Raw genomic sequence first — 16,993 nt, forward strand, 5'->3', positions numbered from 1 at the left:
GTCCCCGCCGGCCGTCGCCCACGCCCGGCAGGGTGGGGCCCCTACGGCCCGGGGCTGGGGGCCCGGGGCGCCGAGCGGGCGGGCGCGGGCCGCCGCTCCGGACACGGACGGCGACAGGCACAACGCACCGGGGCCCCGCCCGGGCTCGTCTTCAGCGCCTGCCGGGCCGGGGGCTCCGCGGCTCTCCGGAGGCGGCGGGCGCCGGGGGCTTCCCCTGCTTTTTCCTCCCGAAGTGGGAGAGACCGGGCCCACGGAAGTCCCCGGACAGCCCTGCCCACACTCCCAGGGACGAGAGGGGACGGAGCGGAGGCGGCAGGGGTGTCCCCGGCGCCGCGACGGACGGCGGACCGACGGCGGGCCGCCCACCCCTCCGCGTGCCCCTCCCCTCCGCGGCTGGCGCCTCCCAGCGCCGCCACCTCCCGCCCAGATCCGGGGGCGCCGGGGTCAGCGCCTCTGCAGCGGCGGCTCCGGGGGTGCATGTTCGGGGAAGGTTGCAGCGGCTGCACGTGCTGACCGGGTGCGCCCGCGTGTTGAGAGCCTCACACTTGTGCGCAAAACAGCTCCCCTTCTGCAAGCGGCCGCTTCTGCAGGGCGCTGCCTTCAAATGCGCCCAGAGCGCGCCACGTGCGCTGACCCGGGAAGGATGCCCGTCGGCTCCCCAAAGAGCCGGGCGCGCCCCGTTCACTCCAGTCTCTCTGCAAACAGTATTTTGGGGGTGGTGTATGGTGGGGATGCCTACTAAGAGTGGGCGCAGAGGCAGCGTGTACCCGCTCCCGCGCTCGTGCCGCCACTCTCCCCCGAGCACCCCTCAGTGCCCGAGGCCGCGGCTCTTCCCGCCTGGCGCGGTCCGCGGCCGGCCGGGGATTGGCTGCGGAGGGGCGGCCCCGCCCCGCGCCCGATGCTCTCCGAGGAGGCGGGGCGCGCAGCGAGGAGGCGCGAAGGTTCCGCGGCGCGGCTGCGGGTGGACGCTCCTGGCTCGGAGAGGTACGGCGTGTTGGTTCCAGGCCGGGGGCTGCGGGGCTGGGGCTGGCTGGGACCGGGCTTTGTGAGGCGGTTGTGGAAACCACCTCCATTTTCACTCCGGAATGGAGGGCGCGTTGTTACCGCCGCGGCGTCTGCAGAATTTTTGGAGGGGATGGTGCGTGGGAGTGGACAGCCCAGACGCAATGTGTGCGGACGGGGAGCGCTTTGTGCAGAACTGGGGGGCACTTTGCGTTAAAAGACGCCTCTGCCGTCCCCCTCCCTTTCGAAGCAATTTAAAAACTTGTTGACTTAAAAAACTAAACGTGCTGCCGAGGCTCACGCAATACGTTCTCAGTCCTGACATGCAAGCCATGGGCACGGCATGATTCGGGCCACCCGTTGCCTTCATTTGTGTTGGTGGTTTGTGAGATGGAACGGCAAATGAAATGCTTGCTTACATCAGCCGTTCTTGAAAATGCATCTTGACTTTTTTAAGACCAGCTTTGTTGAGATATAGGTTAGACACCATAAAATTCACCTGTTTTAAGTGTACATTCCAAAAGTTTTTATTTATGGTATAGCTATCACCACAATCTAATTTTAGAACATTTCTTTCACCCCAAAAAGAAGCCTTATGCCCATTAGCAGTCACTTATTCCCTATTCCCCCTCCTCACCTCTAGGCAGCCATTAATCTACTTTCTGTCTCCACAGATTTGTGTAGTTTGGGCTTTTCACGTAAGTGGAATCATACAATATGTAGCCTTTTGTGGCTGGCTTCTTAGCATCATGTTTTTGAGATTCATCCATGTTGTGGCATTTATTAATACTTCATTCCTTTTATATTGCCGAGTAGTATTCTATTGTATGGATATACAACATTTTGTTTATCCATTCATCCATTGGTTGAGGGACAATTTGGGTTGTTTCCACTTTTTGGCTATTATGAACAATGCTGTTATGAACATTTGTGTGCAAGTCTGTGTGTGGACATATGTTTTAACTTCTCTTAAGTGGATACCCAGGAGTGGTATTGCTGGGTCATGTGGAATTCTTTGCTTAACTTTTTGAGAAACTGCCAAACTGTTTTCCAGAGTGGCTGCACCATTTTGTGTTCCTACCAGCAATATGAGAGTTCCCATTTCTCTACATCCTCAACGCTTATTATTATTGTCTGTCTGTTCTAGCATAGCCGTCCTAGTGGGTGTGAGGTAGTATCCTTGTGGTTTTGATTCGCATTTCCCTGGTGGCTAAGGATGTTGAGCATCTTTTCATGTGCGTATGGGCCATTTGTATATCTTTGGAGAAATGTCTGTCAGATCATTTGCTCACTTTTTAGTTGATTGGCTTATCTTCTTGTTACTGAGTTCTAAGAGTTCTTTATATATTTTTTGTGTTTTTGAAAACACGAGATACTCCTCCAGACCAAGCAGTAGAGTGGACGCTCACAACTTTGGAGTCATATGGTCTGGATTCCAAAAACAGGCTTCTCTGTTGATGAGCATATATTAAGTGATTTGGACAAATTGCCAGGTTATTGTCGGAGCCTCTAGGACTTCGTCTGTACAATGGGGTAATAAGCTCTCAGGAGTTTCCATGAGGATTAAATGAGACAATGTGTAATAGCTGTTTAGCATAGCACCTGGCAGGCCCTTAAGCTGTCTTTGAAAGATTTATGCTGGGCCTTTGCTTTGGAGGTGTTGATGCCTGCCCCGTGCCAGGAGCCCGTAGACTGTTCCAGGGGTAACGAGGAAATTGGGACCAACACCCATAGCCTTGATTCTGCCATAAATCTCTCTGGTTTTATTCATCCATGCCCAAGTCTTTTAATTGTCTTAAACATTTTTGGTTGTATTTAAATTTAGTTGCAACTAAAATAGTTGTTTTCTCTCACAGCTGGGAACAGTTTAGAGGAGGAAAGTTACCATTTTCTTTTAAAATTTGCTTTAATTTATGTTTCTCCTAAAGTAAAGAAAAAAATTCCTTTAAAATGACTTCGACAGCTTTCTTAGCAGCTGTCGGAAAAGGCAAATCATCTGGTGTCCTTGAGCTTTGCCTTTCCCATCTGTAAAATGGAAAGGTAATACTCCACAGGGTCATAGGAAAGTGCCAGTGAAATCCATAGAATTAAACACAATGGCTCCCATTTATTGAGCTCTTGCTCCCTAGTGCTTTAAGAGCAGTATCTCACTTCACCCTCGTGATCTATAGGTGTTTTAATTCCCGTTTGACAGCTACGACGACGTGCCCAAGGTCTCTGGGCTGGACTCCCAGCTGCATCTCTCTAACTCCAAAGGCCCATTCAATCCACAGGCTGGCCCCTGTGCGGGAGTGGGGGTGGTTTTAGAGTGGCTTATGGTACCTGTATAAGTTTTCTGTTTGCTGCCATAGCAAATCTGACACAGGCCCCACTGGGCTAAAATCAAGGTGTCAGCAGGCCTGTGTTCCTTCTGGAGGCCCCAGAGGAGAACCTGTTTCCTTGCCTTTTCCAGCTTCTGGAGGCTGCCTGCAGTCCCTGGCTTGTGGCCCCCCTTCCTCCGTCTTCAAAGCCAGTGACAGTGGTGGAGTTGTTCTCATATTGCATTGCTTTAGTCTTGCTTCTGTTGTCACATCTCTTTATCCGACCCTCACTTCTGCCTACCTCTTCCACTTTTAAGGGCTCCTGTAATCCATTAGGCCCACCTGGATAATCTGTTTGAAGGTCAGCTGATTGGCAACCTTAATTCCCCCTTGCCACGTAACCAGACATATTCATAGGTGTGATATTGTGATTTATAATAAGAAATATGTATTAGGTCTTTGTCCCATTTGTGGCACAGAGTTGCTAAAACCCTTAGAACTTCCTAAGTGCTGAGAGCAATAAAGGTGTCTTTTGTTATGTTAATGAGCCCCTAGGTAACCTAAGGTTGGGGGCTGGTTGCAGGGGACCTAACCAGGTGACTATAGGGTTGGAATTTTCAGTCACCCCCCTCACGCCACGCCCCACCTATGGGCAGGGAAGAAGGGCTGGAGGTTGAGCCAATGGCCAATGATTTAATCAGTAGTTCTTGTGTAATGAGGCCTCCATAAAACCCCAAAAGGATGGGGTTCAGAGAGGAGCTGAGTGGTGAACACACAGAGATTTGGGGAGAGGGGTGTGCCTGGAGGGGGCATGAAAGCTCTGTGCTCTTTTTGTGTGTGTGTGTGTGTGTGTGAATTGCTAGAGGTCACACAATGAGGCTGTGACTGTCAGGAGACAGGGCAGACCTTCCCTAGACTGTTGGCACCTTCTCCACATTTGACATCATCGTCACCTGGTGAAGTATGCCAGGCTGGCTGTCCTACACTAAGTGACGTCAGCAATTGTGCCTTTTTTTTTTGGAATATTAGCCCTGAGCTAACATCTGCTGCCAATCTTCCTCTTTTTGCTAAGGAAGACTGGCTCTGAGCTAACATCTGTGCCCATCTTCTTCTATATGTGGGACGCCTGCCACAGCATGGCTTGATAAGCGGTGTGTATGTCTGTATCCAGACTCTGAACTGGCGAACCCCGGGCCACCGAAGTGGAACGTGTGAACTTAACCACTGTGCCACCAGGCCAGCCCTGGAAGCTCTGTGCTCTTTGCCCTTACCTTTCCCTGTGCATCTCTTCCATCTGGCTGTTCCTGAGGTATATCCTTTTATAATAAACTGGTAATTTAGTGAGTAAAATTGTTGCCCTGAGATGGTGAGCTGCTCTAACAAATTGATTGAAGTCAAGGATGGGGTCCTGGGAACCTCCGGTTTATGGCTGGTCAGTCTGAAGCACAGGTGACAACTTGGGCTTGCATGTGATTGGCATCTGAAGTGGTAGGGGACAGTCCTGTGGGACTGAGCCCTTAGCCTATGGAAACTGATGCTATCTCTGGGGTAGAAAGTGTCAGAATTAAGTTGTGGGACACCCACCTGGTATCTGGAGCACTGCTTGGTGGTGTGGAAAAGCTGCCCCCTGCACTGGAATTGGTGACCACAATCTTTTTTTTTTTTTTTGCTGAGGATTCACCGTGCTAACATCTGTTGCCAGTCTTCCTCTATTTTATATGTGGGTCACCACCACAGTGGCTGACGAGTAATGTAGGTCCGTGCCTGGGATTGGAATCCGTGAACCCAGGCCACTGAAGCAGAGTTTGCCAAACTTAACCACTATGCCATGGGGCCAGCCCCCAGAATCTTTAATAGGTTCTGGGAAGTAGGACGTGGACCACTTTGGGGGGCCATTGTTTTGCCTGCCACAGTACCTCTTCAGTAGTTATGTGATGGGGAGTTATCCTGGCATTCCTCTAACTGTGCTGGTTGGGTTTTGCAGGAGATCCTGCTGGAAGAAACTGCAGCATGTAAGTCGCTTCCTTTTTCTGATAAACACGCCTCCTTCCACCAGGCAGCCCTCTTTCTCCTGTGCCTGCCTCCCCAGGCCCAGGGCTTAGCAGTTACCCCCAGCATGGAGGCTTAGGTGGGGAGCTGTCGGGGGGAGCCCTGCTTCTTATACCCTTTTGTTGGAGTTTGGCCTTAGCAGGTGCAATACTGAGATATGTGTTTGACAGGTCCTGGAGCAGCAGTGACTTCCGACCCTCTGCTAAACTATTCAGGAAGAATGGAGTGTTGGAGGAGCAGAAATCTCCGAGTGAGTTGGCTTGAGGGGTTGGTTGGTGCTGGGACCTCGATCTGTAACCTGCATCCTGGTTAATCTCCTCAGTTTCTGTTTAGTTGTGAAACCTGGGATCCCCCTGGGTTCTGCTCTTGCTCCATGTGTCCCCCTGGCACTGCCACAGTGCAGGCCCTCAGTCCCTGATGCCTTAGCTGCTCCTAACTCCATGCTTCTCTTCAATTCTTTCCTTCTTCCATTTCACCCTCCACCATCTCCAAGGCGATCTTTCTAAAACCCAGCTATGTCGATGTCAGCTCGCTGTTTAAAACCCTTCACCCACTCCTCACAGCCACTGGAGTTTCGTCATTTGGCTTTGCCTGCCTGTCTTGCCTCCTCTCTCACCACACACACACGTGCAGCCTGCAGTCTAGCCATTCCTGACTACATGCAATTTCCCCAACATGCCACGCCTTTTTATATCTCCATGCCTTTGTGTGTGCTGTTCCCTCGGCCTGGATTCCCTTCAGCCTCCCTCCTGCCCTACATGCCCTTCCTTCCCTCCTTCAGCTTAATGTTTACTCAGAAACCCAACCCCTGTTGGTCCCGGAACTCTTCATATTGCCTCATTGACAGTGCTGGATTCCTGGTGTGCTGATGACTCTGTCCCCCTCAGAATGAGCTCCTGCCTTGGAGGCAGTGATAACCACAGCCAACGCGTAACACTGGACCACTGCCATAGCCTTAGGATTTGCTGAATGATCAAGCACTGTATAACCGTTCACTGTTCACGAGGGGAGCAGTGTTTGTAGGGGGGTGTGTGTGGGTATGTTTTAAAATTGAAGAAAATGTGTCACTTATCACATGTTCTAACTCCTCTGAATCTTCTAACCGTGTGCCTGCCTTTTTATGCTGTTTTTCTTCTTAGGAGTCAAGAAAAGGGAGACAGAGGTGTATGTTGGCAATCTTCCGCTGGATATCTCTGAGGTATTCTTCACTCTCTGTGAACCACTGCCGTTTTTCTTTGGTCTCCCCCATATGACTGTCAATAACTTAATTTTACCAGTTTTAAAGATATTTTAGAGCTATAAATGTGCAAGCAGTCACTAGTTGGTGACTAGGCTGACCAGCTTGTCACAGTTTGCCTTGCACTTGCAGGGTTTTAGCACTGAAAGCTGTGCATCCTGCATGGTTGGTCCCCCACTTGTCCCGTGTGACCCCTGGATGGGTGGTCCCGCTACTTACGGCTTTGGCTGGATGGAGGGGCTGCAGTGAGGCAGCTTCTTTTTAAGAATGGGCTGTATTAGGGTTCACCTGTCGATCCTTTGATCTTAGGGAGCAGTCAGGTTTCAGCCAAAAAACTGCACCCATTTCAGTTTGAAATGAACCAGTTGAGTCAGTCGGCTGTGTACTTAGAGAGTAGAAGGTAAACCATAGTATTTTTGACCCCAGGAATCCTCCTGTCTGTCTGGGGAGGCCAGACCAACAAAGCTGAAATAATTATAGAACAACGTAAGTACTTAAAATTTGTAATAAACGCATTTGAAGTACAGATGAAAGGAAAATGGAAGTGTAATCTGGATGGAAGCATCCTCTGACTTTTTTTTTTGAGCATCTACTGTATGCAAAATGATATGCTTGGAGCTCAGCATGCTTAAAGAGAAATAACCTAGTCCTTGCACTCAAGGAGCTCAGTCTTGGAAGAAAGATGAGAGAAACTAGCCAGCTAACCCTTGGGGAGCCCCTGCTGCATGCCAAATGTCTTTCAAACATTTCCTGGTCTCTCTGCCCTTATGCCAATCAGTTAAACTCAATTTTCTCTGCTCAACCTGTGCCTTATTCCTTTTACAACACTTATTACTATGTTTTAATGATCAAGCATGCTCCAGGAAATAGGGTAAATGCTTCATTAGTGTGGTTTTATTAAATTTTTATAATAACTCTGGGTGGTGGGTGGTGTCTCCACCCTGGAGATGAGGCAGCCGAGGCTCTAAGAGGTTGAGTCCCTCAGCTGAGTACACAGACCTAGTGAGCGCCAGCCGGGAGTTGAGTCCATGTCCAGTTGCCCCCAAGTAGCAAACCACATCATCAATAAGACATGTAAATAACTCCGTATCATAAAGATGGACCTATTATGTTCTTATCTGACAGAGGAGAAAATGGTATTGGAGCAGAGAGAATGAGGTACTTCATTTTGACCCAATAGATAAAATCATAATCAAAGGGGCGGGTTGGGGGACTCTTGGCGCCTGATAAAAGAGAGTATTAGGGCTGATTCCGCTTCCCGTTCGTGGCAGGCTGGTACAACCTGTAACTTGCCAGTGAAACGAGGACAGGCGCCACTGTGGGCGGTTCTTGCAGTGGTCTGGGGGAGGCAGGTACCGAGATGCTCTGCCACCTCTGTCTGGTAGACCCCATTTCAAAGCCCAGCACCCGGGGCTTGCTTGGCCGCGCCGTCCAACACAGTGGTCTTGGTGACCATTGGTCCTTGTACCCTTCACAGGAAAGCAGCAGCCTTCCCCTCAGTGCTTTCTGTCAACTTAACAAACTCAGACCATCCTCAGAGAAAAGACTTGAGCTAAAGGTGTAGGGTTTTAAAAAGGATTTCTGATTACAACATTAATGTCCTGTCAAGAACTGTGAAGTGAGTGAGACTTCTCCCTACTTGCAAACCAACGAATCAGCCTGCAGCAGTTTCATGGTACTTGGTGGAAGATGAAAGTCTTGGATCAAAGATGAAGGATGGTTTATTACTCACAGCAATAACAGTAGCCAGCGTTATTATTTTTTACTTTTCATTGTACTAACATTTCTTTTTTAATTGAGATAAAATTCTGTATTTAAAAGTGTACAATTCAGTGGTTTTTAGTATATTCACAAGGTTGTGCAACTATCACCACTAATTCCAAAACATTTTTAACACCCCCAAAATAGACCTCATACCCGTTAGCAGTTTCTCCTCCTTCCCTCTTCCTCCCAGCCCTTAGCAACCACTAATCTACTTTCTATTTCTGTGGATTTTCCTATTCTGGACATTGCATATAAATGAAATCATACAACATGTGACACTTGTGTTTTCTTTCACTTAGCATAACGTTTTCAGGGTTCATCCATGTTATAGCATGTCTCAGTACTTCGTTCTTTTTTATGGCCGAGTAACATTTCATTATATGGCTATACCAGAATTTGTTTATTCGTCATTTAATGGACATTTGGGTTGTTTCTGCTTTTTGGCTATTAGGAATGATGTTGCCCTGAACGTTGGTGTACATGTTTTTATGTAAACATATGTTCCAGTTGTCTAGGGTATATACCTAAGAATGGCATTATTGGGTCATATGATAACTCTTTGCCAAACTGTTTTCCAAAACAGTTGTACCATTTTACATTCACATAGCAATGTATGAGGATTCCAGTTTCTCCACTTCCTCTCCTGAACCTGTTATTGTGCATCTTTTTGATTATAGCCATCTAGTGGCTATGAAGTGGTATCTCGTTGTGGTTTTGATTTGCATTTTCTTAATAACTAATAAGCATCTTTTGATGTGCTTATTGGCCATTTGTATGTCTTCTTTGGAGAAACATCTATTCAAATCCTTTGCCCATTTTTAAATTGGTTTGTCTTTTTATTATTGAGTTGTAAGAGTTCTTTATATAGTCTAGATACAAATCTCTTATGATTTGCAAATATTTTCTCCCATCATTTGTATTTTTACTTTCTTTATAGTATTCTTTGATATGTAAAAGTTTTTAATTTTAATGAATTCCAGTTTTCTATTTTCCTTTGGTTGCTTGTTCTTTAGGTGTCATATCTAAGAATCCATTGCCTAAACCGAGGTCGCAAAGATTTACAGTTGTTTTCTTCTGAGAGTTTTATAGTTTTAACTCTTATATGTAGGTCTATGGTCCTTTTTGAATTTGTTCTTGTGTATGGTGTGAGGTAGGGGTCAACCTCATTCTTTTGCATGTGGATATCCAGTTGTTCCAGCATCATTTGTTAAAAAGATTATTCTTTCCCCATTGAATTATGTTGGCGTCCTTGTTGAAAATCATTTGGCTATAAATGTAGCAGTTTATTTCCGGCTCTCATTCTGTTCCATTGATGTGTGTGTCTATCCTTATACCAGTACCACATTTGCTTACTGTAGCTTTGTAGTGACTTTTGAAATTGATCACTCACTTACTCTTGAACCCACTAATTTGCTTTCTACCCTCCCTGGTTTTCTGAAACTCTTCTTGCTGAGTATACAGGTAACCTACATGATGCCAAATGATAGATTAACTAACTAATTATGATAGATTGGATAACCGGAAAACTGTCTCACAAGAAAAAACTTGGAAATAGGAGCTGAAATATAAGAAATACCACTTTTAAATACATAGCTGAGACCTAAGAAAGTAAGGAAAATTAAGAGGGCCCAAAATAAGTAGTAACTGAAAACCAGAAGGGCATGGCTGATGCCCTAGGGTGTCTGCCTGCCTCAAAAACCAAAGGGCTTAGACTGTCACAGCCATATGGGGACAGGAGCTGACTCTCTGGGCCTGTGTGACGAGGGGCGTGGTAACTGACACCACTGCAAAAGCAGGATCCTTGAAGGGCTGGGCCTTCAGTGAAAGTGTGAACCACAAGAACTTTGCTCACCGTCCAGGGTGGTGTTGAGGAAGCTAATCTGTCTTGGCTGGATCTGGGGCTGGTAGGACTAGCAGTCTCCCCAAAAGCGTAACAATAGGCCTGATTTCACGTGAATTGGGTATAAACTCATATTACCTGCATGGTCTGTGTACCTTCAAGTTAAAAATTAACCTTTGATAAAGTTAAAAACGCAGTTCATGAAAAAACACTTAAACTGTGAGTAGAGGAAACTTGCTAAATCTGATAAAGCATATCTACAAAAAATGTACAGAAAACATTATCATTTTGGAAACGGAAGTATTGTAAAATCAAGAACAAGACATGAATACCTCTACACCTCTTCTGTTTAACATTTTATGAGAGGACTTACGCAGAGCAAGTGAGAAAATAAAAAGAAAAGATGTAAGAATGGAAAGGAAAAAATCAAAACTGTCATTATTTGAAGAGGATTGTCTAAGTTGAAAGCTTAAGAGAATCTGGGACTTGTTAGAATTATTGAGAATTAGTGGGGTGGCTGAGTATAAGATAAATATACAAAAGTCAATTGTATTTCTATATAAGGAACCAAAAATACAAGGAGCTAGAACTAAATCTAATAAAAGTTGTGCAAGACATATATACAGAAAATTGAGGCTTTATTGAAAGATATTAAGGAAGACCCAAATAGATGGATAAGAAGATTCAGTTTTATGATCCTTAAATTGATACATAGATTGCCATTGTGATCAAAATACCCAAGGGTTTTCCAAAAAACTTGACAAGCTGATTCTAAAATTTACATGGGATAGAACAGCACCTTTCTGAAGAAGAGTGAGGGAGACAGAGAGGAAGGCAAACTCACTGGAGTAATGACGACCTTCATGTGGGTGCAGTGCTAGACGGCTGACACATGGAACGGAATGGAAAGCCCAGAAACAGACCGACACATATATGAACACTTGGTGGCTGTGTATAAAAACCAGGTGGCATTGCAGATCAGTTGGGAAAGAAGGGAGTATTCAATAAACTGGTTCTGAGGCATTTTGTACCCTTGCAGATGAAGTGGAATTGGAGCTTTACCTTATAACCTGCACCAAACGGTTTCTAGTTGGATTAAGGACTTAACCATGGTACAGCAAATGTAATACTTGGTGACACAACTTTGATAGCTCTCCCTTTGAGATCAGGAACAAGATGTGGATACCAGCTATTGCTATTTCTGCCAACGTTATACTGGTGGTTTTGGTCAGTGCCGTTAGGCGAGGAAAAAGAAAGACATAAGAATTGGAAAAAAAAAAAAAAAAGAAAGAAAAGTTTCACTAATGCAGGTTTACGATTGTCGCAATAGAAAACCTGACTTCAGTTATCATCTGCATTCCCAGCGTGTACCTTTCCCCTGAACTCTAAACTTGTGTACTCAGTTGCCTATCCACTGGCTCTACTTGGGTAACTAATAGGCATTTCAAACTTAATGGTCTGGAGCCGAGCCCCTGGTCATCCCCTAAGCCTGCGCCTCCCAGTCTTCCCCATCTCTGTAAATGGCAACACCATTTTTCTCAGGCCCCAAATCTGAGAAATATCCTCATCTTATACCTCACATTTTTCTCACACTGCACATTCAATCTGTTGGTAGGTAATTTTGGCTCTACCTTAAAAATGTACCTAGAATAAAACAATCTTTAGTATCAGAAGGGAGGAAGAGAATAGAATCTCACTTTAAATTTGCAAAAATAAACATTAGAGGGGCTGGCCCCGTGGCCGAGTGGTTAAGTTCGCGCGCTCCGCTGCAGGCGGCCCAGTGTTTCGTTGGCTCGAATCCTGGGCGTGGACATGGCACTGCTCATCAAACCACGCTGAGGCAGCGTCCCACATGCCACAACTAGAAGGACCCACAACGAAGAATATACAACTATGTACCGGGGGCTTTGGGGAGAAAAAGGAAAAAATAAAATCTTTAAAAAAATAAATAAATAAAAAAATAAACATTAGAAAGATGTAAAGGAATAAGAATAGTTACTTATCGGGGAGGGAAGGGAAAAAGGATAGAAAGAAGATGGAAGAATAACTTCTGAATTTACCTCATTGTTTTGACTTTAGAAATACATAAGTGTTTTCATAATTAAAGGAATCAAAATTATGTGTTTAAAAAACCCACTCCCTGGGCTGGCCCAGTGGCGCAGCGGTTAAGGTTGCACGTTCTGCTTCGGCGGCCTGGGGTTCGCTGGTTTGGATCCCGGGTGTGGACATGGCACTGCTTGTCAGGCCATGCTGTGGCAGGCGTCCCACATATAAAGTAGAGGAAGGTGGGCACGGATGTTCGCTCCGGGCCAGTCTTCCTCAGCAAAAAGAGGAGGATTGGCAGCAGATGTTAGCTCAGGGCTAATCTTCCTCAAAAAATAAAATAAAAAAACAGACCTCAAGGGTGATTTTAGAAAAGCAATAATTTGTAATGATCCCTAAAGAAAGGAGAAAGAAAGAAAACTCACTGGACACAACTGAAAGTAGAAAGATAGAAGGTCATTATATATAACTTGATAATTAAAGGGAAAGAATAAGTATTTATCCTGCTTTTCTAACGCAAGCACTATTTCAGGGCAAACAAATGACCCTAGTAGATGAGAGAAAGTTCTTTACAGACGAACTCTAGCTCATAAATGCAGAACAAATTATAGAATTATAAAATCATCATTTTTTCTTTTTATATTTTATTTTTCCTGTTTCTCCCAAAGCCCCCTGTACATAGTTGTGTATTTTTAGTTGTGGGTCCTTCTAGTTGTGGCATGTGGGATGCCACCTCAGCATGGCCTGATGAGCGGTGCCATGTCCGCGCCCAGGATCTGAACCAGCTAAACCCTGGGCCACCGAAGCAGAGCGTGCAAACTTAACCACTCAGCCATGGGGCCGGCCTCCTAAAATCATCATTTTGCAAGCCACAATAAAATACCTGTTTCAGACAGTGGTTATCAGAGAATGGTGAATTCATTAGGTAAAAAATTCATGGACAGTTTTACAGTAGATGGCACAGGCTGTCACCATCTGAATTTACTGATTAATTTTAGCATCGCTAAAAGTGAAGCAAGCAGATACAAGCCCCCTAAACTGATACAGTGTTATGAAGAAGATCACACCATTTATAAAATACTCTAACCAAAAAATAAGTAAATAATAGCGTATATCTAGAATGTCTATGGCTAGTTTCCAGTCTAAAGGAAATAGTGGGGAGGTCAAGTTCAATGCAAGCAGAAGGAAGCAGAGCTCTTGTCTACCGGACAGCTGACCTGGTTTGTATAACAAGTCAAAGTCATGGAAAAATGACAGTAGGGGATCTGATATAGATTTAAAGAGATTTGGAGGAGACTTAAGAGAATTGACAGCCAAATTTAATGAATTGACCTCGTTTTGATCCTGTTTGGACAAAACAACCCTGAAAAGAGATTTTTGAGACAGTTGGTGAAATCTGCCCATTAGTTGATAAGAAATTATTGTTAATTTTCTTACTTTGATAACAGCATTCCATCTAAGTAGGGAAATGTCCTTTTCTCAGGTGTAAAGTATTGAAGGGTGAAATGTGACAACGATACCTGGGATTTGCTTTGAAACACTCTAGCAAACAAGGGTGGAGAAGGAGATGAAACAGTGATGGCAAAAGGTGGTTGGTTCTTGAAGCTTGGTGATGGGTTTGTGGGAAAGTTTGTACTCTCTACTTGTATGGGTGTTTGGAATTTTTTATAACAAAAAGTTAAATACATCCAGAATCTGAGCACTTCCCATCATGCCCACTGCTCATGCCCTGATCCAAGCCACCGTCCTCTTGCCTGGGTCACTGCAGTGGCCTGTTTGTTTCCCTTCTGGCCTTGCTCCCCTTCAGTCTAGTCTTAACACAGCAGCCGGAGGGATCCTATAAAACCATAAGCAGATCTCGGCACCCCTCTGCTCAGCAGCCTCCAGTGGTTTTCCTTCTCACGCAGGAAGAGCCAGAGTCCCCGTGAGGTCCCACAGGAGCTGGTCCCCTGTAGCCCTCTGCCTGCATCACCGGAGTCCTCTCCCTTGCTCACTCCATTTCAGCTTCACTGGCCTCCTTGCTGGACCTCAGCCCTGCCTTAGGGCCTTTGCACTTGCTGTTGCCTCTGCTTAGCATGCTCGTCTCCTAGGTGTCAGCCTCCTTCACTCAGATGTCACCTTCTCAAAGGGCCTGCCTGGCTGTTCTCCCTAGATTACAGCTCCCCACTCCTGTCTCCTCTGACTTCCGTCTCCTTGACACTTATCACTGTCGAACTCACCATGCACACTACTTGTTCATCTTATTGATTATCTGTCTTCCCCAAAGAAGATAAGTCTCAGGAGGCGAGGGGGTTTTGTCTGCTCTGTTTCCTGCACCTAAAATGTTTTCTAGCACAGGGTAGGCACCTTAACTAACTAACTAAATATTTGTTGAGTAAGAGGAAGTGAAGACAGTATAGACAACTTTTCAAGGATTTTTATAATAAAGGAGAATCGGAAAATAGGGTGGTAGTGGGAGGAGGATGTGTGGTCAAAGATGTTGTGTGTCTATAAGTATTAAGAGAGCAGATATTAGAGCTCATTTTTATGCTCATCCAGTGGAGAGGGGAGTTGATGCAGGAGAGAGAGGAGATAATTTAGCATCAGAGGCCTTGAGAATGTGAGAGGGAGGGGATCCAGAGCAAAGACAGGTGTTCCGTGCAGAGGGGGGCACGCCGGGATGCGGGGACGTTGACTGATGTGGTGGGAGGTGTGGATGTTCCCTTTTGGTTGCTTCTCTCAGTGAAATAAGAATCGGGGTTATCAGCTGAATAGAAAGAGAGTATGGGGGGGTTGAGTAGGAAGTAGTCTGCAGTAGTTCTGTTTGGGAGAGTGGGGATCTGATAATTAGGAAGATGTGGCAGGAATGCCATGAAGCAGTCTACAGAAGGAGGTGATGCAGTGATAGACCATGGCATCTAAGCTGGGTAAAGAGGAAAGCAGGGACGGGGTGCGGTGGGGTTGGGCAGAACGGGTAGCAGGAGAGGCAGGCTAGAGTCAGGAGTTTGCAGGATGCTGGCAAAGTGGCAGGGTTGGAAGGCTCACAGACCAGAGAGTGGAGCTGGAGAACCAGAGGCATGAGCGGGAAAGGTGGTTGGAGAGTGTGGGGCTTGAAATGGCCATCTGGAGGAAGGCGCAGTCACTGGTCACGGCAGGGTGCAGCTGTGCCCTAGGAAGACGGGAGCCCAGGTGCTGGGGAGGCAGCCGTTGGTCCCTTTCTCTTTTCTGTATGTGTTTGTAGCTTACTGTTATCATTTTCTACATTTCAAAAATGTATCCATGATGGCACATGCATGCCTATAGACATGCAGATGCTTAGGTTGTACCATATGAAATTGCTGGTATTCGACCATTTTTTAATCCGCAAAAATGTCAGTTTCCCGTGGTTCAAACTAATATTTTCCCAGTTTTTACTACTTTAAACAGAGCTTCAGTGAACGGCTTGTACGCGTGTCCGTGTCCCACGTGAGAGTGTCTTCTAGGACCTGTACCTGGGTGTGGGATCAGGGCCACACGGTACTCACAGCTTGAGCAGGCCGGGGGGGTGAGCTCCACTCCCAGCAGCAGCAGCAGCAGCGGGGTTCCTCCATCCTCAGCAGCGTTTGTTGTCCAGCTGCTCAGTTGCTGCCAGTCTGATGGGTGTGGCGTTATTTAGCGCGTAGGTGACTGCGGTAACCTTCTGCCTGTCTGGCGTGAAGCCAGTGGTCTCTAAATGCTGGTGCCGTCACTCATAGGCTAGAGATCCCATAAATGATGTTTTTGCTAATGATTGATTGAGAGGAATATATTGTTAAGTGAAATACGTTATGAGCCAAAAGGTACAACGTGTTGCCTTAATCTTGAGTGCAGTGCTCATGTTCGGTAGTAGGATTATGGGATTATGTTGGTGGGTAGGGTTTGCTGATTCGTACTTTTTAGCTTTTCTCTAATAAACATTTAGTGCTTTGTAATTAGAAAATCCTAATCAATTATTTTCATTATTTAAAATGAGATGTAAAAGATTCCCTCAGGGGCATGAGGCAATTTTAGCTTAATGTACCAAGCAACCTGTCAAATCGATGATCAACTGAAAATTTTTTTTTTAAAGTTGTGGTTTATTTCCTTGTGTAATCATTTTCCATCTAGTTTGTTTTTAAAGATTTTATTTTTTACCTTTTTCTCCCCAAGGCCCCCCAGTACATAGTTGTATATTCTTCGTTGTGGGTCCTTCTAGTTGCGGCATGTGGGAAGCTGCCTCAGCGTGGTTTGATGAGCAGTGCCATGTCCCCACCCAGGATTCAAACCAAGGAAACAGTGGGCCGCCTGCAGCAGAGCGCACGAACTTAACCACTGGGCCACGGGGCCAGCCCCTCAACTGAAAATTTTTTAAAGAAACAAACTATTAAGGGAGAGAAAAAAAAGTCTCAGGGCATGCCTTCAGATTTTAGGAGTTCCTCATGAAAACTATGCACAATAAGGGAACCTGCTGATGGATGAGTTCACAGGTAACACACTGATTGAGGTCCCGTGGAGGCGAAGGTGCTGGCAGGCTTTTTGTTGTATTTGTGTGGGTGTGTGGGTGGTGGTGGTTCTCTGCTCTCACCCTCAAGCACCTTGTCTGAAAACTAGTGCTTCCTGAAGCTGCTTGATACCATGGAACAGTAGTTTTTGACCTTGGCTGCATATTAAAATCATCGGGGGAGCTTTTAAAAAATATTGATGCTTGAATACTAGCCGCAGAGATTCTGATTTTGCTCATCTGGGGTGGGCCAGGCATTGTCTCGATACTTAGAAAAAAAA

The 16,993-nt window shown here is 46.0% G+C and overlaps 1 protein-coding gene across 3 annotated transcripts in view; it reads left to right on the forward strand.

Moving 5' to 3' along the window:
* Window positions 1-16,993, forward strand: part of TDRD10 (tudor domain containing 10) — a 47,248-nt gene that overhangs the window by 624 nt on the left and 29,631 nt on the right. The window contains exons 1-4 of one of the 3 annotated variants that reach the window (XM_014837113.3): window positions 75-984; window positions 5,287-5,314; window positions 5,522-5,601; window positions 6,491-6,549. In XM_014837113.3, coding sequence (XP_014692599.3) covers window positions 723-984; window positions 5,287-5,314; window positions 5,522-5,601; window positions 6,491-6,549 — 429 coding nt within the window. In that variant the 5' untranslated portion in view covers window positions 75-722. Of the gene's footprint in view, window positions 1-74; window positions 985-4,473; window positions 4,612-5,286; window positions 5,315-5,521; window positions 5,602-6,490; window positions 6,550-16,993 lie in introns of those variants that run through there. The other 2 variants (XM_014837115.3, XM_014837114.3) reach the window with 2 other exon arrangements.

This window comes from Equus asinus, chromosome 25 (genome assembly GCF_041296235.1).
Source record: "Equus asinus isolate D_3611 breed Donkey chromosome 25, EquAss-T2T_v2, whole genome shotgun sequence".
Lineage (NCBI taxonomy): Eukaryota > Metazoa > Chordata > Mammalia > Perissodactyla > Equidae > Equus > Equus asinus.